The sequence below is a fragment of the Betta splendens genome, chromosome 2 (assembly GCF_900634795.4).
Source record: "Betta splendens chromosome 2, fBetSpl5.4, whole genome shotgun sequence".
Classification (NCBI taxonomy): Eukaryota; Metazoa; Chordata; class Actinopteri; order Anabantiformes; family Osphronemidae; genus Betta; species Betta splendens.
Genome location: NC_040882.2, coordinates 16,475,600 through 16,498,566, shown reverse-complemented (window position 1 = coordinate 16,498,566; position 22,967 = coordinate 16,475,600). Strand labels below are relative to the sequence as shown.

Genomic DNA, 22,967 nt, shown 5'->3' with positions numbered 1-22,967 from the left:
CCCGGTGTCGTCTACGCGCAGACAAACGGGAAGCAGCAGCTCAACAAGGGTCAACGGATAAACAGGTTAAAACACGAGCAGCTCGTTTCGCTGAGTCGGCTCAAGTGGATGGACTAATATGGAATTGATGCGAAGCGTTCGGGCGTGGCTTCTGCGAAAAGCCGCAAAAACGAAGCGGGTGAGATTCAGTCGCCCGAGCGACTCGGCTGCAACCACGACTTGGTGGCAGCGATAAACAGGAACGGGAAATAGGAGTTTCAAAGCCTTCCAACCAACTTCCTCCACACGCGGAGGTTAAGAAACTTCAACAACTGCTGCTCCTGACTGTCATATTCACCACAGCCCTTAATTATGCAACATATTGATGCTAGATCTCAGTAGTCTACTGGGAGCCTACTGGGGGTTTACTGGGAGCCTACTGGAAGTCTACTGGGAGCCTACTGGGGGTTTACTGGTGGATCACTATACATTGAGCCAATCATAGACTCCATCTGTTCAGCCTGACAGAAGCTTTTACTCTTTCAGCACGAGACACTATTGTTACTATGTATAACGCATTAATGCATTGACCTGATCTGGTCTATTGAGGAGCACTGGCTCAAGGCTCGGTGACTCTGGGTTTGGTCCGGGTCGTCGTGAACGCTCAGGCCTCTGATGAGGTTTGCCAGTTAAACCGTCTTGGGTTCATTTCGCGGAGACCCGGTCTAAGTCGAACCAAAACCACTTCCCGTCATGACCGCGCCCCCGACCTAGTGCGGTTTGGCCTCGGTTCCCCTTTGCCAGCTGCTTTCGCATTGCACGTGCACGCGCGTGGTTAACTGCGTTAAGCGCAAGCATCTCCGCTGAATTGGAGCTATTGTCTGAGTCGGACGCTTCACGTGACGTGTCTATAGGAGCCTCTGTCTCGTCCAGCGAGACTCTGAGCAGCCAACAACCCGCAGAACCAGGACACCGATACTGTGCTCGTTTCCCTCAGCAGCGCATAAAAAAGCGGCAGCGCGCGCCAGTGAAATGTGGGCCGCTCTACTCCAGCATTTCCCTGCAACTCTGCCTTTTATGGACACGCAGTCTGGGCCAAACTAATTCTAGGCAGAACCAGCGGGCCCATTAAAACTTCAAGCGATGTGTCACCGGGCCTCGACGGGCCCGGACGATCGGATCGGTCTTTAAGCTGTACGAACTTTTATGATGCACGGGCAGGCGCGTGGAGGTCGGATCACGTTTACAGAACCTCATCCTTTAGAGTCGCGTGCCTGAAGGGAACCCGTGGCCACTGGGAAACGCGCGAGCCACTGCGATCGATCAAACCGATGTCTTCTGTGGGTTTCGGCTCGAACGGCGCGGCTCGGTGCCGTCAAGTTTGCAGCGTGGGTTCCCACTTAACGGTGCGGCAAAATGACAGGAAATGGGCGGAAAACGTCCAGCCCGGTGGACGCGGCAACAGCGTGTTGGCACCGCGTTGTTCCGCGGGCACGTACGAGCGTGCGGACGGAGGTGACAGCGGCGTGAGGAGCGGAGCCGGGCGAAGCCGAGGGTCCTGCGGGTCAGCGGAGCCCCGTTAAATTCACACGTTCCCACGCGGAGTTCGGCCGGAGCGGCTCCCGCCCGCGAGCAACGGGACGGCGCTCGTGGAAAAGTTCCCGCGCCGTCACGCGCGGACGCCAACTAGGACGAGTCCCGTGCGCTGCCGGGGCCGAGGTCGTCCGCTCAGCCTCCGGCGGCCGCGACGCGCAACTGGTGCGAGAAGTTTGGAAAGGCGCTCGCGCTGCTCTTTACCTTCTTCCCCGGAGCCTCCGCCGGCGCCGCTCAGCAGCAGGAGCGCGAGGAGGACGAGCGCGTGTCCGCACGCTGCCGGCGACGCGTGGACATGTTTCTGCCTGTGTTTACTGTACATCCCTGTGACCCTCGGCGCCGCCGTCCGTCCCTCCTTTCTTCTCCGGTCTTCGCCTCTGCCTCTCTTTGTGACCGCGGCGCTGTCAAGCGGCGCGGAGTGAGGAGCGGCACTTCCTGCGAGCCGCCAAAATAAGGCGCCGTCTCCAGATGTGGCGCGCGAGCGGGCGGGCGATCGCCGCCTCTGTTGCGCAGAGGGAGTGAGCACCTCTGTGCGGCTAATAGTGATGTTAGCAGACGACACTTTCAGTCGAAATCCAGCACAGCTTTTGTGTGTGTGTGTGTGTGTGTGTGTGTGTGTGTGTGTGTGTGTGTGTGTGTGTGTGTGTGTGTGTGTGTGTGTGTGTTGTTCACACCTCACAAAATCAAATTCACCCTTAGCTCATGTGTGTGTGCTGCTGAAACAGCAACATTAGCCAGTTTATGGACAACAACAATTTATGGCAAGTGGTAATTTATGTTGTTTAAGATTTTCATATACTAGTTTGTAGCATAGGAATATGCTCTGCAGACTTTATCAGGTCTTCCTGCTTTATAACTTACTGAGTGCAATCACAGGACACGTGATTCAAAATAAAAGCAGAATATTAGCTTGTTTACTTTCCTTTGTTATTCGTAAGTGTAGATGCTCGCGTTTCAGTTTGCAGGTACTATAAAACCTACAAAGGCTCCTGAAAAGTCAGTGTTTGCATGTACACGAAGCTGTAACGTGAGAGGATTTGCCTGGATCCCGTTCTCAGTGTCCTCTGTGGCGCATTCACATAACCCCGCAGCCAACGAGCATTAGCACCTGTTTCCTGGCCTATTTATCAGGAAGTTAATCAGCCTGATAATGTGCAGCTGTCACACCCACTGCCAATAGCTGCCCCCCTGCCACAGCTGCAGGGCCTCAGCCAAACAGTTCACACTTTATTACTGTCAGGTGTAGCGTTTACGGTAGCACAGTGTGTTCTTACTGGCCGCTGTTTTAATGTATTTAAAGAACAACGGCTCCATCAGGCATTTTGAAAGGTGCTCTGGCATGTAGACTGGTGTACTTTTATTGTGAAATTCAAATCACGTCTCATCCAGTTGTGTTGGGAGTATGTTTAACTTAACAGGGCTTGGCACAAAACCAGACATGGACAAGATTAATTTTACTCCTTTGTTATTTTTTTGAATGCCTCCCCTGAATTCAATAGACCAAGAAAAACGTGTTTGGAAGTCACATTTATTTTATTCACGAAAAGTCATGTGCAACATTCTGAAGGTAGAACTGTGAGAAAATATCACAGCCCCTGTTCTGTTCAAAAGTGTTGGCGCAAAATCAAATAATCAGTTTCCCATAAAAAGAAGACAGGGTTTAAATTTAGGGCCAGAATATGTATATGGTATGAGAATTGTTGGAACATGTGATTGACTGTTTCCCAGGTTTCTCCAATGGACTTGGCTGTTAAAAAGAATAATATAAAGCCATGAATGTTGAAAGGTGCCATGAGTTTTCAAATAACACTAAACCTGGATTTCATGTTCATTTTGAACCTTATACATAGCGGTTTTCTGTCTATGGTGCTTGTACAAGTCACCAGGTGACATTTTAAGCATATTTAATTAGGGATTAGTTCAACATTTGGCCCATTCTGGGATATTTTCAGTCTGAGGAATGAAACATCAAATTTATTTAAAAAATCTGCATGAGGCTGAATTAGACAATCCTAAAATAACAAACAGGCAAACCACGACAGAGAGATCCTAATTTCTTAGCTTAATGCCCCCTTTTCATTCCAAAACATTATCGAAACCAAACCCTTCACACTCTGCTAGAAGGTGTGTTGAAAGTAAGTGGAAGATTGTGGGTTTTCAGAAACACTGCACACAGCAGTGTTATGAATTATTGCTTTTCAATTTGCATAAAGTTTGGAAAATGAATAATGCATCATTTTCGGATTCTTTTTTCTATTTAATTGCCATTTAGCCATTTCAAACATCATTATTATTATCGGCAATAGACACAGGCAAACAACACTGTAACAGGAGAGCGTGACTGTGACATATTAACAAACCTGATCAAAATGAGACAAGTCAACTTGTCAGCAAAGATTACAGGTTCAACAGTATAATATCATCTGCAAACAACATCACTGCTTTAGTGCACAAGCATCACCAACTGTACTCAATCATCACTAAAGGGAAACGTGTACATGACAAAACCCCGGGGATGTGTGTTCAAGGTTGTGGTGCAGCGGTGAAATCTATCCTCCAGCATCTCTTCATCAACACTATGACAACAGGCCCTCTGCTGGAACCAAACGAGAACAATATGCACAGTCATCCGAGCTCTGGAGCATGAAAGTCATTCAGCGGCAGTCCAAAAACTGTTCAGTCACAAAAGGCTTTGCTCTTATCTTTCGAGTGCCGCAGTGCCCTCAAATGCCTGCGAATGTGCACACCGCCGCTATTTTAATCCTCCGACGCTCACTTCCTGTGCCGCCGAGAGCAGGGATGGCAGATGAGACGTGAAGAACACTGGACGTCCTCTTCTGTGGAGAAACAGAGCCGCGCTCGACCGGCCGAAACGAGCCCATTTAAAAGAGCTGATGATCATCGAAATCATAACAATAATATTAATAAAACTTTCAGAATAATCTGACGAGGACTGTCACATGGTGGCACCCATACTATAGCTAGTATTAGCATAATAATGTCATGCTTGTAGTTTAGCTCACTGTATCTGAGGTGCAAAGTATTTGACTGTGCCTTGTAATAAATGACTGTACTCCCTTTCACTGGGACCATTGCTGCTGCTGAGCTCAGCCCCACAGAACCCAGTGTTTGCTGTTCCTGTGGCGTAATCACTGTGTCCCTGGGCTGATAGAAGCTGGGGAGCATCGTGCCCGTCTCACCGTGTCCGTGCTTCTTCTCTTCTTCTTCTTCTGTGTGCGGTCATCGTTCAACATTCACGGCTCAGCGCTAATGGATACCAGTCACTATGCTCTGGTCAATAACAATAACACCTCTGCGAAGGTGCATTTTAAGACACCTTTCATCCTCTTCTCCTCCGCTACCTTGATCTGAATCACAACAGCAACTTAAGGTTATACTAATCAATATTTTGGGAATGACCAAAGGATCAAATGTGTTTGTGCAGGAGGAGCCATTCACAGTTACAGGCTCACGGTATAATAACAGAAATATAATCACCAGTCCACACAGTAGTCAGTATCTTTACTAAAATGGGACTTTGAGCTAAGCTTTTATCTGACTCCATCTGACTGACTGTAATAAAGGCAGCTTTCCACTATATTTACAGTGTATCATGAACAGCTTAACGCAAAGCCTGACTCTGATGGCTCAGCTCGACACGGTGCTTTGCCTGCGCTCAGCGTGAGCGAGAAGATGGATTTCGGCCTTTCTAGGTCGACGCTTTTGACCTTTCTGCGTAACAAGTGTCAGCGGCCAAATCCCCCGCGGAGCCGAGCAGTGACAACAATAACCGCCGCGACAAAAAGAGCCATTTGTGCCACGGCTCAACGACCAGGCGCAGCGTCCACTCTCCCACTGGCAGGATAAAGAGCCGGCGAAGTGGTCGAATGGCAGAGGAGGCATTTTCCAGATGAGGTGAAATAAATCCGTCTTATCTGCGCCCCCCCCTCCTGCGGATGAAGTCTAAATCCTCGCCATAATTCCAAAGTCAAAGACAGCGAGCATGAGACCAACATGCCGCTGTGGCTCAGGACTGGATGCACAAAGGCTCTGGCCGTCGCCCCGGCCTGGAGCCCCACTCATCCACATACTCATCCACATGTTATGAAGTGAGCGGCTCCGCAGCCCCAGTCCTCCGGAGGACGCGGGCAGCTTTGCTAAACTAGACAAAGCTGTGGCTGTCATTTTGTCCGGTGCCGGATAGGGCAGCACGGCCCCGTAAGCTGATATGAGACCAGAAGCTGCCCAGATGGGGAGATTTTGCCAGAAGTTGACAGATCGTGAGAGTGGAAGGAAAAAATAATAGCCCCGAGTGAAAGGGAGATAAAAGTGGAGCTGCATAAAATGTTCACGTGTTTATATTCAGCGCTGCCACAGGCGTAAAGCACAACGTTTGAATGAATATTGATATATTGATAGAGCGCCTTCAACTGCAGCAGCAACACAGGCTGTAGTCCAGCCTCAGTAATGTAAAGCCCAGGGAAGCTTAGCGACAGATGCTTCCTTTGATCAATATAGTGACTCACTATAAAGCATGTGGTGAGAGGGTTTTTTTAAGTGGCAAAGACACGACAAGGGACGTTTTATACTTGAAACAACTCTGTGTGCTGCTGTCAGCGACTGAATCCGAGGCGTTGGTCATTTATTCACCACTGACCAGATTAAATCTGATCAGAAGCTGAAGCTTTAATGTGGAAGAGCAGCAGGATGCTCAAGAGAGGAGAGAAGTGTGTGGGGACACAACGCTGCAGTGCCTGCACCACTCAAACAATCAGTGAATGAGCACTGATCCTATTAAAGACGTGCAAGATGAACAAATAATATATCTGCCAATATGTTTGTTGAATTAAGCAGCAACAACTCCATCGGTTGAGGAAGGTCGGGTCAAAACCGAGTCTTAAAGCAGGACGCTGGCTGTTCATGTCTGGCACTGGACCTCAAATCACACCCACGTCACAAACACTGGACAGCAGGAGTCTGGCAGTTCAGAGCGCTGCGCTTTAATCAGTTCTAGAGCCGGTGCCACGCGTTGACTTCTCCTAAAAGCCTGGGAGCAGTGTTTTGTATCATCTGTAGTCTTTGAATGTCTCACCTGCTGCAGAAAGAGCATTCCAGCAGAGTAGCCTGAAGAAGATGAAAGCACGGATGACCTTCTGCGGGTCTGAAGATAAAAGGAGTGACCGGTCTGGTTTGAACATCTCAGCTGGACAGTGCAGCCTTGCGAAAATGCTCTGGCCTGAATATACCTCCTGCTACGTCTTTAACATCGTTAGATGGCGAAGAACGCCTTAGTGATGGGTCAAAGGTGTTACTGCATCTGACTGGCAATGTTCAGGTTGCAGCAAATAATTAGACAATCCAGCTTCTGCAAAGAAAAGAAGAGATAAATGACGCATGAGGCTTAATTTGGACTATGAATATTAATATTAGAATGAACAAAAGGCAACCTAGAGTAGACCCCTGAGGAACCCCACTGAAGTCAAGAGAGCAATGGAATGATTTTACAAATCACTGTGTACGTCTTAAGTCTCATTTGCAATAATTTAAGAGAGTACAATAGACACAATAGACGTCAACTCTAGACGTGTAATTATGAGTCATGAAGGCTTGACACTGGAGTTTGTCTCTATTTGCATAGGATGCCCAAAGAGGCTTTAGGATAATGAATAGATAAGCCGATTTGTATTTTTAGTGCTGTATAAAATGCAGCATCCATTAATCTCGCCCCCAAATTCCCAGCAGCTCCCTTAACACCAAACCACATTAGGTCAGTTTAGGCTGTTCTAAACAATGAATCATTAAGTTTGATCAGGTTAAATTGACTGGCGTTAGCTGGCCTGCACCTGAGTTCCTGGATAATAAGAGGCACCCAGAGGACCGCTTGACGAGGAAACCTGAACGTTAATTAAATCCAAGAAAAGCTTTTATTGGCTGGCGTCTTCGTTCTTTGGGGACTGGAAACAACAGCCTGCATGTAAATTCAGCACCTCTTCCTGAACTAAACTGAATGGAGTTCAGCGCGAGGACTCCAATTAGAAATGCTGCTTGTGCGTCCTGTGTTAAACAGCCCCGCTCAGAGGAACCAGCAACACGACATGGTCACGGTTTGACTGGACACGACAGCGGTGGAAGGAGATCATTCAGTGACAGCATGTTGCAGAAGAACATGAAGCTGACAAACAAAAGTAAAAGCACTAAAAGGCCTAAAGGATGCGACTCGTCTTCATTCTCCTCTGAATGAGTGGTGATTGGCCCAGAGAGAAGGAAAAACCTTCCTAAACGTTGAACTACTCCTTTAATAAGGCAAGCGTGCAGGTGCTGTGCCAGCAAACATATTGTACTAGTGTGGATGCTAATAGTCGTAACAACGTGTTTACAAGCAGCACTGCTGAAAGGCGTCGTAACCGGGGCTGTGAGCTGCAGGCACCGCAGGGTTGCCAGTTCAAAACCGCCGACACAAAGCTGTTCGCTGAACGTAGCCTGGAGAAAATGCTCTCGCTCCGCCAGATGACTTATTTATACACGCCATATGTTTCCGCGGCGTTCTGTGTATTTGCTTTGTCGCCTCTGAAGCGGAATCAAACGAGCCAGTGACATCCTGCGTGCGAACGATAGAGTCAAACACTTCCTTCTGCTCCACTAATGTTATTAGCAGACCTGTCTGGGGAGCATGAAACGCTCCTCACAACACAGGCCCGGTTTTATCAATCAGGGCTTAGCCCGATCCCCGGATGACACAAAGTCTGCCTAAAGTTTACCCCGTCTTCACTGAAAAACGCCAGAACAAAGCTCTCCCACTTGCTCTCTTCTCCGCCGCCAAGCACATAATGCAGAATTATTCTGAGGTATCCTAGCGAGGGAGATGTTTATTTGGATTATGGCATCTCAAGAGTAAGCAGGCCTCCCTCAGCCAATTTGCCTTTGGCCCTATAGGCCAGAAATCTTTAGCCGAGTGGATAAGTTAATTAAGAACAGCGAAAGGAAGATAACGGCCTTGTATTCCTCTCCTGCTGTACAATAATTGCATTTCATACTCAGTATTTTTGGCAGGGGGTCATTGTGCATCGGAGAACGGCGCTCTGAGAAGATAAAAACACCTCATTATTGGACAAGGCCAGAGTGGAAGCGAGCCAATTGACTGACAAATCTCTGAAATACGTCTGTTTCTGAAGCGCGCGAGCCCAACGTAATTATTAACTGCCACTGCTATCTCGGGCAAAGGGAAAAGCATGAGAGCAGCCAGACTTTCAAAATTAAAGCCCGGCGCTCAGATTATATGGGCTGTTGGCTGGAGTTAGCAAAAGCCCGGGTTTGGATTTCCAGCGTGGCGTGCCCATGAGCAAGGGCAGGAGCGGGCTCAGCGTGCGAGTGCAGGAGCGCCTGGTTTGTGTGACGCGTCCACAAGCTAATGATCAATTAGCCTTTTAATTTGTTGAACTGGCATTGTCTGCGTTTGCTGAGGGTGGAAGTTGGAGCGGGGGCTAATGTCTCGGCTAATCCGCTTCTCGCTGACGCACACAGCGTCCGTGGAGTGTGAGGGCGGGGCGAAGGGAGGCTCCAACACATCCTGCCTCTAGAAATCTCCATTTGGCGGCGCACAAATTCTGATTAACAGGGAAATCTACCGTATGCGCCGTCTGTAACCACTTGATTATACAAGTGTTATTATGTGAAGGTCAGAAAGTCCTTCAACTTAATGCAAAGAACAATCAGTATGCATGTTCTGAACCAGTCCTGTCAACTTTGTGTGTCGGCGCCTTTCAGATTTGATTTAAACGGATGCGACAAAAAGCCTCTAAAATCGGCATCGAACAGCATCACAACAACAGACGCCTTTTGTATTTGACACATGACGTTGAACAGTTCAGTTGCGTTTCACTATTAACTAATGTAGCCTCAAGCCTTTAACTCACTTCTAAGCCCACTTCTCTCCAACTTCCCAACCCCTGGATGCTGCTTTATAGCTTCTAACCCCAACTGACACTGACTGACATCGACTGACATTGACGACATTTATGAGGCTTCACGCGTCTCGCTGTGGTGACAGTAAAGGCTCCCGTCACCAGCTCAGTCACATGCCCCTAAGAAGCCGTGCAAACGGCGGCTGCTGAACACTTGGCTTGGCTGTTCACTTTAGTACGGTGGCCTTGAGCTGCAAAACACATCATTTTGTCAGCTAAACAACAAACATGACAATGATAATATCTTACAAATTATGGTTCCTGCCTCAAGTGAAGGAATTCAAGTATTTTGGGGTATTGTTCATAAGTGAGATGAGGAAGATCGTGAGAATGGATGGATGGATGGATGGATGGATGGATGGATGGATGGATGGATGGATGGATGGATGGATGGATGGATGGATGGATGGATGGATGGATGGATGGATGGATGGATGATAAATATACTGAATGGGTGGACGGATGGATGGATGGATGGATGGATGGATGGATGGATGGATGGATGGATGGATGGATGGATGGATGGATGGATGGATGGATGGATGGATGGATGGATGGATGGATGGATGGATGGATGATAAATATACTGAATTGATGGATGGATGGACGGATGGATGGCCAATCACAGCATGTGATTGTTGGAAATTCAGAAAAACTCAGAGACACAGAGACTCACTCAATCCCACTGTCAGAAAGTAATCTGACAAGCTTTTTGTTTGAAGCACACTGAAGACTTGAGCTGGAAGACATCGCAGTGGAAGAAAGTTCACAATCAATACTTTCTGTGCCAAAAAACATCTAAGTATTTCAAATAGATTTCTTAAAGTTTTAGCCTGTGATAACTGTACATTATCATCCATACTTGACCCATCAACGCTCACGGCTTTTACGTCGCTGCATAATATTAGACTGCATGTGTTTGGGTGTTTTATTGATTCCGTCCTGAATTTGTGTGTGTGTGGGTGTGTGTGTGATATTAACATACAGTGTTGCTTAGCAGAGAAAAATAACTCAAACTACCTCATGGAGCATCGGTGTTTAGTAAGTTCTGGCTTTAAGCTGGTATTGGCAGTTCAAGCGCATTAGTATGGGGAGGACGAGGAACAGAAGCTATTCGGTCTCACTATCAGCTTCGGGGAAAGAAAACACTGGCTTTCACTTCAATTACCTCTTCTAGTGAATCCAATCTGACTGAAATTGACATAAAAGCCTGTTCTGTGTCATCTCTCATGAAAATGTTAATGCGCAGGGGAAAAGCAAGGCACTGAATGTTGCCTAAACTGACATTATATCTATACAGTATGTGTGTGTGTGTGTGTGTGGGGGGGTAAATCAAAGTTGAATATCATTAGTAGTATCAGGTGTAATTACTGCTGTTAATGGTGTTTGAATAAATCATCTATTCCTTCTCTGCTGTTGTTTTGCCTGTTTGTTCTATTGTAGAAGTAGAAGGTGAACTGTTCTGATAAACACACTGTGCACCTTCATCACAGCACAACTACTGCTGACAATATAGAAACCAAGACAGTGTATATATTATATCCAAGATGGAGGCAAAGGTCAGAATCCACAGACAGAAAAGCAAAACCAAAAACCAGGAAAGCTGTTTTTGTGGTTTTCATATAATTCACTTAATAAATCAAAATATTTGCATTGTGCTGTATTTTTTCCTCCTTCATGTTACTTCTTTCTTAATCACAGTCATGACATCTGGTGAGCAATCAATTCTGACCCCTCAAATATCTGTCTGTCTGTAAGTCACCTGACTTTTGAGGTGTCCCATTACCATAACACATCATAGCTGATGCCTTTACATTGGAAATGTTCTGTTGCGTTTTTAAATGGAGTCTTTTCAGGATAAAACACAAGATTTAGAGCAAATTCATTACAAATCCAGCAAAAACCCAAAACACATCTCATTTGGCTTGGGGTTTGTCTGCGTTCAGCTGGTGCCAGTCGTCAGCCTTAGAAATACACTTTGACGAGCACGGGTTCCGCTGGGCAGATACTGGTGCCCACAAAGCAACACGCAGCGAACGAGAGGCTTCAGGGTCTGAGTCTATCGCTTCCACAGCCTCAAGTCCACTTAGAAGAACAGGAGCAAATCCTGGAGAACAAGAACACATGAAATATAAAAGCAATGAGGCTGACAATAAAGCAGCTTCTACAGAATAATGACACTAAATATACCAGTATACCACCAGTCAGTACGACTGACTGGTGTCCAAGCGTTAACCGCTCCTACTGATTTGACAAGATGCTGCAGCAATAAATGTGACCTGTTATAATGGAAACGATCAGGAACCAGTCAGAAAGCATTGTTCTCTAAGTCGAGCTGCAGGCGCCCTCTTGTGACCTGGGGTCTTAAAACTGGTCAAAGCGCTGAGGCGGCACCTCTGACACAGGCCCCATTACGGAGAGTGAGGCGCAGCCAAGGACACCATGTGCTGATTCATTTATATTCAGAGTCATGTCAGACTTCTGAGACGCTGAGTCCAGGGATTTGGGGAAAAACAAACAAGAGCAGATTGAGCAAATTCCCCGGCATCAGTAAAAAGTCATTGCGCTTTCACGATCGGTTCGCGCTGCGACAGTAAACATGGAGGAGAAGAAGGAGGAGAAGTAAAATTAAATTAAAAAGGAAAACTGAAAGTGGACGAAGCAAAAGTAAACAAAGAACAACTTCTCTGTCGAGGCAAAGACAATGGAAATGGAATTTCTCCTCACTGAAGCTCGTGTGACCCAACGGAGCCCTGCACCTTATCACAGTCGAGGCCTCCTCCGTGCCGCTCCTCATCTCCATCCTCCCCCTCCTTCTCCTCCTCCACCGTGGCTGCCTTCTCCACCTGAGGGGAATAACTCAGAGGATCAACATAATCACAACTCAAACACCATGTGTCATTTTCAGCTGCTCAGAGGAAATTATCGCTGCCTCCTCCACACTGAATGGTGCTGCTGGCATTTAACATTATACACTCCATGTGCGATTGCTTTAGTACATCAAAGCTAATTCACTTTTGCAGCGTGGCTCTAATTAAGCAGCTCTACTGTAACTTTGTGTGAACATTGCACCAGCTGCTGCTGGTACACACAATTTCTACACTGTGGTATTGTGACATCAACGTCAGCAACAGGAAAAACAAATATAAATAGGAAATAAGGTTTAAGTGTATTTACACTTACAAGGAAAATAATGGAAATTTTGAAAGCAAAAAATCTTTCCAGATGCCAGAATAACATAAATAAACATACCTAAAAATAAACCAAAAAACTGACCAAAAATATGATATAGACAAACAGTAATTCAGACATTAGACATTTTTATTCCAAAGGTCTGCACATTACTTTTTAATGCTTCCCAACAAGTCAAGCCGCACATGACTAAATGACCACATCCATCATATTGCTTTAATCCAGTTATGTGAGTTGATCACTGAGCCATTCCAGCAACCGCTGGCTGCAGTTTGCCCACACAGCCCTGCACTTCATGGACCACAGGGGCCCATTTGGACTTGACCCGCAGCGCTTGATCACAGCCCTCCCCACCATCAGCACTGATTCCTGCACTTCTGTGAAGAGGAAAGGTCCCAAGTTTCTCCTTGACACAGGGCCATTCTGCTACTGGACTCACTTGCTTGAGGCTATTACTGCCAGGCTGGTTCGACAGAGCAATGTTTTACTCACTTTTATCCCTATCGCTCCAGTTCGTTTGATGTGTGGGTTCAAAGAAGTGACAGATCATGACTGTTTCGTGTTTTATCGGCTTAGTAATGATGTGTTAATATTTGTGATCACATTTCATGCTCTCCTGCTGCAGTGCACCATAGTCATCCAGGTCACTCTGTGCTGAATGTGATCAATTGGACTTGGAGTGCAATCAAACAGTTTGCAGTCTGTCACTGGTGCAGTTTAAACGTTTTTTCTGTTAGAGCTACCATTATTTTTTGCTTTTCTCACTTTATGGTTTTAGATTATATTTGATTGGGGAATAATCAAATTGATCAGTGGTATTTATGTATAGAATGTATAACGGTTTTACTGCTTGTATTAGTAATATTTTTGTGCAGTATTAATAGAACAGTAACACTTTAAGTGTGTACTACTAAAAAAATTCATATACGACGCTGAACGTCTTCGGGGCCGTCAAGACATTCGTAGATATACCGCAGTGGGACCGCAGGTGGCGATAAAGCCGCCCGCCTGGTGAGCACGAAGAAGAAGAAGTTGCCTACTCCGATGCGCATGCGCACATTATCATGGCGGAACAGACTGTACCAGCTGGGAAAGTTGTGAAATTAAACACATAGTCGGGTTTTAAAAACAGAAAATGGGGTTTTAACTCTGTATTTTTTTATATGTGTAAGTCTAGATAGAAAGCACATCTCTAGAAAGTCAAGAGGAACGATGACAGCTAACGAGGATCAAGAGGTATGAATGGATGATGAATCTCCTGTTAGCGGCTAACTGCTAAGTTATGTAGTTACTGAAAGCTAGCGTCACTGCTGCCATGTTGCTCTGTTTAGGAACTCGTGTCACAGCTTTTCTGTCCTTATTCTATGTGAGAGCTCGGTTTGGTTAAAGCGGTAGCTGGTCCAGTGTCAGGTGTTTTCTAGTGCTTGTTGGTCCTGGTTACATTTAGTTACGTAAACACACCGACCACTCATTTGCCTCCGCATACATTAATAAGCTTTTCAAATAGAAGATTTGGCTTGATGGAAGTAATCTAATGGCTGGGTAAGAACGTGAGCCGAACGGAAAGAATGTTATAGATTTTATCACGGATCTGACTGGTGTTCATTCATATCAGACCAATCGCCTCTCTTATTCAATCACAGATGGAGCTGGAGGCTCTTCGCTCAATTTATGAGGGGGATGAAGGTTTCAAGGAAATCAGTCCAGTGTCCTTTCAGTTCAGGGTGAGTGTTGTCATCTGTTAAAATCTGCTTCATCTGGATCCTCAACACCTTGTTGGCCAGTACCTCAACATTTCACATTTATTACCTTCCCTAAAACAGATAGGAGACCTTGATGACACCAAGGCGTTCATCCTGGACGTGACCTGGCCAGAGACATACCCTGAGACAGCCCCACAAATCTCCCTTGATGCCTTTTTCAATAACAGGATGTAAGCTGCCACCACAGTTTTTCATGTGTCCCTTTTATTAATATGTTTTATGGCACAATATTTATATTTTTAATCTTTTTTATTATGGGTTTCTATAAAGGCTGTCTTGTTCTCTTTGTTAAAGCTCTCCTGAGACAAAGCTGATGATCTTGTCAAAGCTGGAGGAGCAGGTGGAGGCAAACCTGGGGACTGCCATGATGTACACCCTGTTTGAGTGGGCCAAGGAAAACCAGGAGGCCCTCATGGAAAACCATAAACCTGTTATGACTACTGTGGTAAGTACATTTATGGTAGTACTTTTAGGGTAGTTTTAAAATTTCATCATTTAATGTTTGAAAAACACATTGGAACAAAACTTGAGGCATCAGATTGGAATAAAATGGCTTTGCTTTTTGTTGTTGCTGCAGTCATTGACCTCCAACAATGAAGTGACCACTTCTGGCTCAACTGCCAAGAAAAGGGAGAAGAAAGAGCAGCTGACCAAAGCTCAGAAGAGGAGGATCATCAACAGGACAGGTACACAAGGCTGCACCAAGCTGTATCTGTGAATGTTTATCTGAGCTAATGAAAATATCATTCATGATTCTATTATGAATACGTTGGGCACCGATGAAACATTGACTCGTATATTTACATCAATAATGCCACCAGTTGGTGCTAATCAGGTCATTAGATGTCAGCTAACTTTAAGCCAATTTAACACCACACATTTTAGTTGCGTTTTTTTTCCTTTTAACAGTAGCTCCACACAGTTGAACAGAAATGCCTTATCATCGATAGGGGGAAATTATGTTTAGATAACAGGTAACTAACCAACTTCCCTAAAGACCTCATAAATTATGAGTGCTGCCCTAAAATATATAGAAATATTATACTGGTACCAGTCCAAGTATCATGACACAAATTATGTGTAATATGTACACACACAGCAGAGTGTTACAGGTCTGGCGGCTATGGTACATGCAACAATTTCATAGCAAGTGCTAATCTGAATACAGTAATTACGACAAATAGAGTTGAAATGTTATGCAAACCAAAGCTGATGGCAGTATATCGTTGTCCAACAGAAGAACTACTGACAAACTAAGACCTACTCTACTAACATAGGACCTTTCATGACCCGATTAACCTGGACTGGATTCAGGGTCAGAGTTCAAGTTAAACCATGCCAACCTTAAGTTTGAACACTATGTCCCCATTATGCTGTTACATATTATGCGTGATGTCTATTTGTTCGATTATGAGCTGCTATTTGTGATACTTGGTTGAAAGCAAATGATTGTGCTTTCAGATAACAAAGGGGAACTGCCACGAGGTTGGAACTGGGTAGACGTTATTAAGGTAGGTGCATTTTACATCTTTGTCCACTAGATGGGGCACTTAACCATGTAGTAACACTGCATCTGACGCAATAATAAATTATTTTTTTATTTTTTCTTCATGCTGCCGTCGACACTGATCCACCAGCATGTAAGTGGCAAACCACAACCAAAATTCTACTCAGAATTGCTTTTATATTATTTTTGTAATATTTGTATTGTTTATTTTAAAATGTTTTTTGCAGTTGAGTAAAACAGGTGGAAAAGACGAAGACTAAGCCAGGCAGTGAAGATCTGTGCTGCTTTGTACTCTGTGAAGTGAAGTGTGAAGCTCCTGCAGCCCGTTGATGCTGCTGCTCTTGTCTGGATGCCTTCACATCCCATCTCGCCAACATGTTACAGTCCCCCCCTGAGAACCAAAGCAGGCTAGGTAACGGCAGACTCGGTCTTACAAACACACACACGCACACACACACCCAGCAGAACTAAGACCTTGTTCAGGCATTCGTTAGGAGCCCTCGCTGTGTTTAACACGTTTGTGAGGAGAAACGCATCATCAGGTTTCACACAGTGCTCCGATATGACATTAGTCATCGGGGAGTGTGCTTGCTGTCACTGCAGTGTTCAGTGTGTGAGATCAGGCCCAGCTGCCAGGCGCCACAGCCTTAAATGTTGCATAGTGGATGTGTTCAAGTGTCAAGAACTTTGCTGCTGTTATTCTGGGGCGTTGTGAAGTTGTGAAAGCCGAGGCATTTTGTAACACAAAATTCTACTTCTTCTGCCGTAATCTTATTTTAGTATTTGATCCTTTTTTCTCATGAATTGACTTGGACCTTTTATATATAAATAAAACCTCATTGGGTCTACTGCTTGTCTGTCTATATTGTGTTAACTATTGGATTCATGAACAGCGACAGGGGAGTTAAATTCATGTAAACATTGCATTTCACTAAACATTACATTACACTACATTATCTTAAACCACAGTGGTTTTGTGTTTTTCATCATTTTTTGTAGCCCTAACCCTAATGTCTAATGCCCGTGACAGTACTTCTGAACCAAAATTACAAAGAAAAGACTAATTTGATGGTGAGAAACCAAACTAGATGAACACAAAACATCGTTCTGCTTTTACACCACACATGCTGGTTTTAGTTCAGTGTCACAGCTAATTAGTATTTCTTCAGGAGAAGTCAGAAGTCATTTCTATTATAACAACAGAGCTCCTATTAATGCAGCAGTCGTACAAGCTGCCTCCATGTCCAGCACCCGCTGCCTGGTAACGTCCACCTGCAGCACCAGCTCCATGCCCAACCTACGGCCTCTTTCTGCTGCCATGGTCACGTAAAGCATGGAATAAAGCCTAGAGCCCTATTTAGTGGAAATGGGAACTTCATGCAGCTCGTCAGTGAAGAAGCAGACAGTCTGTAACCATATAGAGCATCTTTATGGTTTTATGGGAGCTGATCAAGGGCCATAAATAGAACCTGTCCACAAAAAAAGCCTTATTGCTCCTCTGTCCTCAGTAAAAGGCAGAGAGAGGAACCAAAGCTCTTCTGCTGTCAGGTAGAAAGCAGATTTCTCAGGGTGTTGGTGAAGTGAGTGAGCTGTGTGTTTGTGCTCACACTCCTGTTAAAACCAACTGTTTTCTCAAGGCTCGTTGACATTACAGTGGCACATCACAGCATGTTTTCACGCTCAGCAAAGTGTAATCAGCACAGGCAATGCTGGATATGACTTTAAATAAGCGAGACTGATGCTAATATAGTTATTTATACAAAGCTGCCAACAACAGGAGGAACTTCCACAATCTGATCTTGTCGTTATTGCTCAGTAGATTTGTTATGTCTCCATGTGATGATGACATTTTGCTATTTCATCTACAAAATGAATTACATGAATCTGCTTCCAGCAAATGTATTTTGTAAATTTATTCCAATAATAAAGTGGTGACCTTTAGTACAGCACTTTATAAAAGTCCTACTGAGCAAATTAGCTATTGAACAGCCACAGTTTAGTTGCTGTGTAAATGACTGAAGGAGCAGTAAGTGACAAAGGTGTGATTACTCCCACCCTGCAGTTGAACCATCTCAGTCTCTTCACACCCTCTGTGTTGAAAACAGGTCTCATTAGCCACAGTGAGACTAGATGGGTCAACTATGGGAGGCTAGAGCCCTCACACCTTTAAGTGCTTGTTAAAACCCAACATTTGTAACATTTTAACTTGTGACTCTTGTCTGGTGACATCGGCAGAAGGGAAGAAGTAATTGATCATATGACACAACATAAAAAAGGTTCAGCCAAGTGAAAATGTAAAGTGTGTAGAGATCTGAGCACTTTCTAAAGGTAAAAAAGGAACGTGTCAAGGAGTCAGATAGGTCAGTCGGTCTCACTTACACTTCATAGTATTTTGTTATACAAGATCACTTCCTCTTGTTTCACTGCCACCATGATATTACCTACCCAGACTAGGCTGGAGCATGGACTAGGATGACACCGAAACTGAGAGGCTTTGGAGCAGTTCACTATTTGTTGACAACACACTGGAACATATTCAAGCTGCTAAACTTAATAATATCTATCTAATCATCCATGTGCAATCAACATCCTTGTCTATAATTATTAAATAAATCACTCATTGTTGCAACGCCTGGCTTATTATGGGGGTGTGACCAATGTAGTATGAAATTATATTAATTTAAACTTAATAAAAACAGGAAGGAAAATATGCTGAGCTTTCATGGTACCATTAGCAAGGCACTCATACTAAAGCTACTATAGCATGGTGTCAACAGAAGCTTTCCATCAGCCTCAGCTGAGCTGTGGTCAAATGTAAACAAATGGCAAATGAAAAATTAAATGTGAACACAGTGACTCCAGAATGTTGTCACTGATTAATGTTTACATGTATCGTGTAACATTTGACCTGTCAGATTCATATGAAATAAAGCCAGTCATAAGCTGTAGTGTAAACTGGAGGATGATGTAGCCAATCCATTATAATGATCTTAATAATGACACTGAACATTAGGAGTGTTGCTTACAATACAGCAGACTGACCTGCATCTATGAAAGAAAGCAAAACTAACTCATAGCACAATGACAATACATTGTTTTAATGAATATAAAAAGAAATGTACACAATAGAGAACAAGTGAAAATCTCCACGAACATGTTCTATTCCAGTGTCCCATCAACCATCATCTGCTTAATTAAATATCTCGTGTAAACATATCACATGGGAAGGTTTTTCTCTACAGGCCATCATTGTATAAAAACCAGAGAACACAGTTGAAATAAAGTGGAGTAAGGTCAGTTCTTCTTTGGCCCAGAACTGAAGAAACTCATGACCATTAGCATTAGTTTTTTGGCCAGAATGGAAAAAAACAGTATAAACAATGTTCTTCATTTCTCACACAAAAGCAAAACACGTGAGGAAAATGGCAGCTTTGGGCCGACGACCCCCTACAGAGTACCGCCAGGTTCTAGCCAGAGGGAACCAGCAGACACGTAGGAGCACAGGTGCGATCACAACTTGTTCTTGATTAATAATAAGTGCCGCTACTAATGGTGTTCAACTGTGCTCTCACCACGACAAAAGTAGGACCATGAACGAACACATCAGGATGAAGGTCACTACCTGGACCGGCGGTCTTTTCTGTTCTTGTCTAGGCTTTTGTCCATGGTCTTTTCACTGTCCCCTCTGCATTTGGGGCAGAACCACTTGCCCTTGGGTTTGTAGGTGAGGCCCACGCAGGAGAAGTGGAACCACTCGATGGGGCACTGCTCGTTGTCGCAGCCGATCATCTCGCCGTAGGACACCTGCTCACACAGGCAGTACGTGGGCTCGTTGGGGTCGATGGCGAAGTCCACCGGCGACGCCTCGCGGTCCTGCTTGGCCTTGCGCTTTTTCTTCTTGGCGGACTTGGACTTCTTCTCCCGCGGAGGGGGGATGGACAGCTCCTCCGCGGGGTCGTCCACCAGGGAGCCGTTGGCCGACGCGTGGCTCGAGTCGCGGCTCTCGCTGTTGCGCTGGCGGCGCGGGCGCCGCGCCGAGCTGCGCTCGGGCGCCGCGGGCTCCTGCACGCTGGCGCGCCGCTCCGCCGGCAGCCGCTCCGCCTCGCTGGGCTCCTGGAGGCACACCGAGTGGGAGTCCATCTGGCGCGAGCGGTTCTCCACCAGCTCCGTCATCTGGGTCACCACGTGGATCTTCTCGTCGCCGAGCTCCTGGCTGACGATGAGCGCCCGCTGCAGCTGGATCTGCAGGCGCTTCCTCTGAGCCGCATCCTGCTCGCCCTTGTACTTCTCAAAGACCTCATCCACCTCCTTCAGCACATCTGCAAAAGAAACAAATAAAGCAATTAATGAATTGCAAAGTAAATCAGACAGGTTTAAAGGGTGCGGACTGCTAACTTGCTGTGATGAGTGAATAGGTGTGATCTGTACTGAAACTTTAACTTTCACTTTTAAGACCTGTTACTGAAGCGAAGCCGCACGGTGATGCGTGTGCGGGGCTGAGCGGGGCTGGGCCGCGGCGGACTCCTGCCTACAGGAAGTGACGCCAGTCAGCCGCTGGAGGGGGTCGAGTAGAAGAGGAGCCATCCGACTCTGCAGATCGCAGTCGACGGAGCGGAGAGCGGGAGAGGCACATGTGACACGAAGCCCGAAACACGCGTAATGTCGCTGTAAATCAGTCCAAAGCAAACGCGTCGACGTGCGGGAGGAGTGCGGGGGCATCCGCCGCCGGCTTCCGGGGAGCCGAGGCCGGTCAGAGCCGCTGCTCGTCCGCGTCAACACAACAAGCGACAAAAGACGGCGTTGGGGCTTTTTAACAACATGTCTGCAACACGAGCCGCCTGCACACAGACCCCGCTCCCACCCGTGACACATCCACGAGATCCACAGCTCGCGAACGCCGAGCGAAGTAAAGTCCGGCGCGCTCTCGCGTGCCGAGCGTTCGCACCAGCTTACGCTGGAGTCACGGCTGCGCGTGATAAGCACGGGCACCGGCCGAAGCGTCATACTTCACTGAGCACATTTACCCCCGTCACTGCATCTCTACTCATCGGTGCGAGCTTCGGCGTGTGTTGAGCCCACCGCGCTGTGTTTGTGACCGAAATGACCAAGTTTATTCATTGATATTCTCACAATAACGCCCCGCGGAAGCACCTCGGTGGGCGGCAGTGCGCGGCGTGAAGCTGGTGAAAAAGTTGACATTTTAGGATGATTTAGAGCCGGTTTTATGTTACAATAACGCCGAATTTGCCATTAACCACCGAATATTCGTAAGATACCTCGTAACCCGTCATAAAATGTACCTTAACTCGCCGACAGACAGACATTCATAATCTGGGAATTCTCCCATGGAGTTTGGTGCGGCACAGCAGCCGGAGCGAGCGCTTCGGGCTCGGCTACCAGCGACAGGCTGACGGGCTTATTCTCACACACGGCTCCCGAGTGCGTTGATCCGTCGTTTAGCAGCTCACGTCGCGGTTTCCCGACGCAGAAGCGAACGGGAGGCGCTCGGTTCTTGCAAAATGGGAACGCACGGCTGGCGCCCGCTCCTCTCAGCCCACCCTGTCGGACTGCAGCTAGTGTTTACCACTTTCATACGCGCAGGAGTGATTGGTAATAAAAAAACGTCTGAACACAGTACCTTGATACTTTGCATCGATTTCTCGAAGCAGAGAAACATTTCTTTGTATGTCCAGCGGCAGAGACTCCACACATTCCAGATAATCCTCCACATAGTTGACCAGTTGTTGCGACTTGTCGATATTTGGATAGTGGTGGCCCAACATCGTCTCTACGATGCATAGAAGTACTAAAAGATTGCGGAGGAATGTGAAAAATACACAGTTACAATCAAATGCTTGGCGACTTTGCAGCTTGTGGGGCAGTTCACTTCAAACAAAACTGAAGCCACTGCGCAGGCGTGAGTATTTACCTTTTAAGGCATTGTACAGTTTCCTCTCCCTCGTCATCGTGGGCGGGGTCAATGGAGTTCGCAGCCACAGGATTGGTAGAGAGGGAGCTCATTATCATAACACTTTCCCGGGAAATTAAACCAGTGGTGACATTAAAAACATAGCGCTGATAAAGTCATTGTTACTTTACAGAGCGGAGCAGCCCAGTTTTTCTACCGTAGCAGTAAATCTGTAAACATTCGTTCATTCTTCTAAGTTTATGGTTGAGCCGTGTGTCACTAAGAACCACCTGCAGCGAACTACTTTCTGTTTTAACTGGCACTACTAATACACGGATCTGTTGACTCGCCTGCAGCTACTGTACTGATTGATGTACGCATCATACAATAAATGAACTGTACAGGATGAAAAGAAATAAAGTAGTGTTTCGCTTTAGTGTTTTCCGTGTATTTCGTTTTTCTTTACAATTCGTTGCACGCAGACTGTTGGCGCTCAGAAACCCCACCTACTGACCAGAAGGTGACGCCAACTTTAAAAGGTTGCCTTAGAGCAGCTCCAACGTTCACTCAGCTGCCTACAACCTACGACAGTCTTTTGACTTTTACTGTTACAAAAAACATAGAGATAAAAGGGTCCGTTAGTCTGTTACTGTACATTACTTTTAGGTATTATAGACTGAGATTGAACATGCAGTAAAATACAATAGACCTCTACAGCTATGGCTAGAAAAAATACAACAACAATTATTAATGGTACTACTAGTATTATTGGCACTGCATGTGTTATCATTGTATTACTACTATTTCTACTAAAACCAATGTAAAAAATCAATTATAACTACCATGATTTACACCATATTGCACCTCTTCAGCCTTGACCAGAAATAAATTTCTCTGATATACCATTCCTATTGCTACCGCTATTATCATTACCACTACTAATGTGCTGATTAACAACTATTTCTACCAATATTATTACAATTACTACTTGTCATAGCCTTATTACTATTAGCATTGGTATTTAAAACATTTAAAACTTCATTGGTAAAAGCTTGACCAGCATT

The 22,967-nt window shown here is 45.7% G+C and overlaps 3 protein-coding genes across 3 annotated transcripts in view; 1 reads left to right on the top strand and 2 right to left on the bottom strand.

Moving 5' to 3' along the window:
- The window catches only part of adam19a (ADAM metallopeptidase domain 19a), an 89,571-nt gene extending 87,497 nt beyond the window's left edge, over nt 1–2,074 (bottom strand). The window contains exon 1 of the mRNA XM_029175503.3: nt 1,777–2,074. Within this exon, the coding sequence (XP_029031336.1) occupies nt 1,777–1,894 (118 nt within the window). The 5' untranslated portion in view covers nt 1,895–2,074. The remainder of the gene's footprint in view (nt 1–1,776) is intronic.
- An 11,683-nt stretch (nt 2,075–13,757) lies between these two features.
- On the top strand, nt 13,758–16,843 carry rwdd (RWD domain containing 4). Its single transcript, XM_029143066.3, has 8 exons — nt 13,758–13,961; nt 14,369–14,449; nt 14,549–14,658; nt 14,783–14,933; nt 15,066–15,174; nt 15,950–15,999; nt 16,126–16,128; nt 16,223–16,843. Exons 1-8 carry the CDS (start codon nt 13,938–13,940, stop codon nt 16,253–16,255), a joined length of 561 nt encoding a protein of 186 aa, XP_028998899.1. The 5' UTR covers nt 13,758–13,937; the 3' UTR covers nt 16,256–16,843.
- Nucleotides 16,844–19,072: 2,229 nt separating this feature from the next.
- ing2 (inhibitor of growth family, member 2) lies at nt 19,073–21,911 on the bottom strand. Its single transcript, XM_029142786.2, has 2 exons — nt 21,634–21,911; nt 19,073–20,314 (listed from the first exon to the last, which is right to left on the bottom strand). Exons 1-2 carry the CDS (start codon nt 21,776–21,778, stop codon nt 19,614–19,616), a joined length of 846 nt encoding a protein of 281 aa, XP_028998619.1. The 5' UTR covers nt 21,779–21,911; the 3' UTR covers nt 19,073–19,613.
- Nucleotides 21,912–22,967: the final 1,056 nt, after the last annotated feature.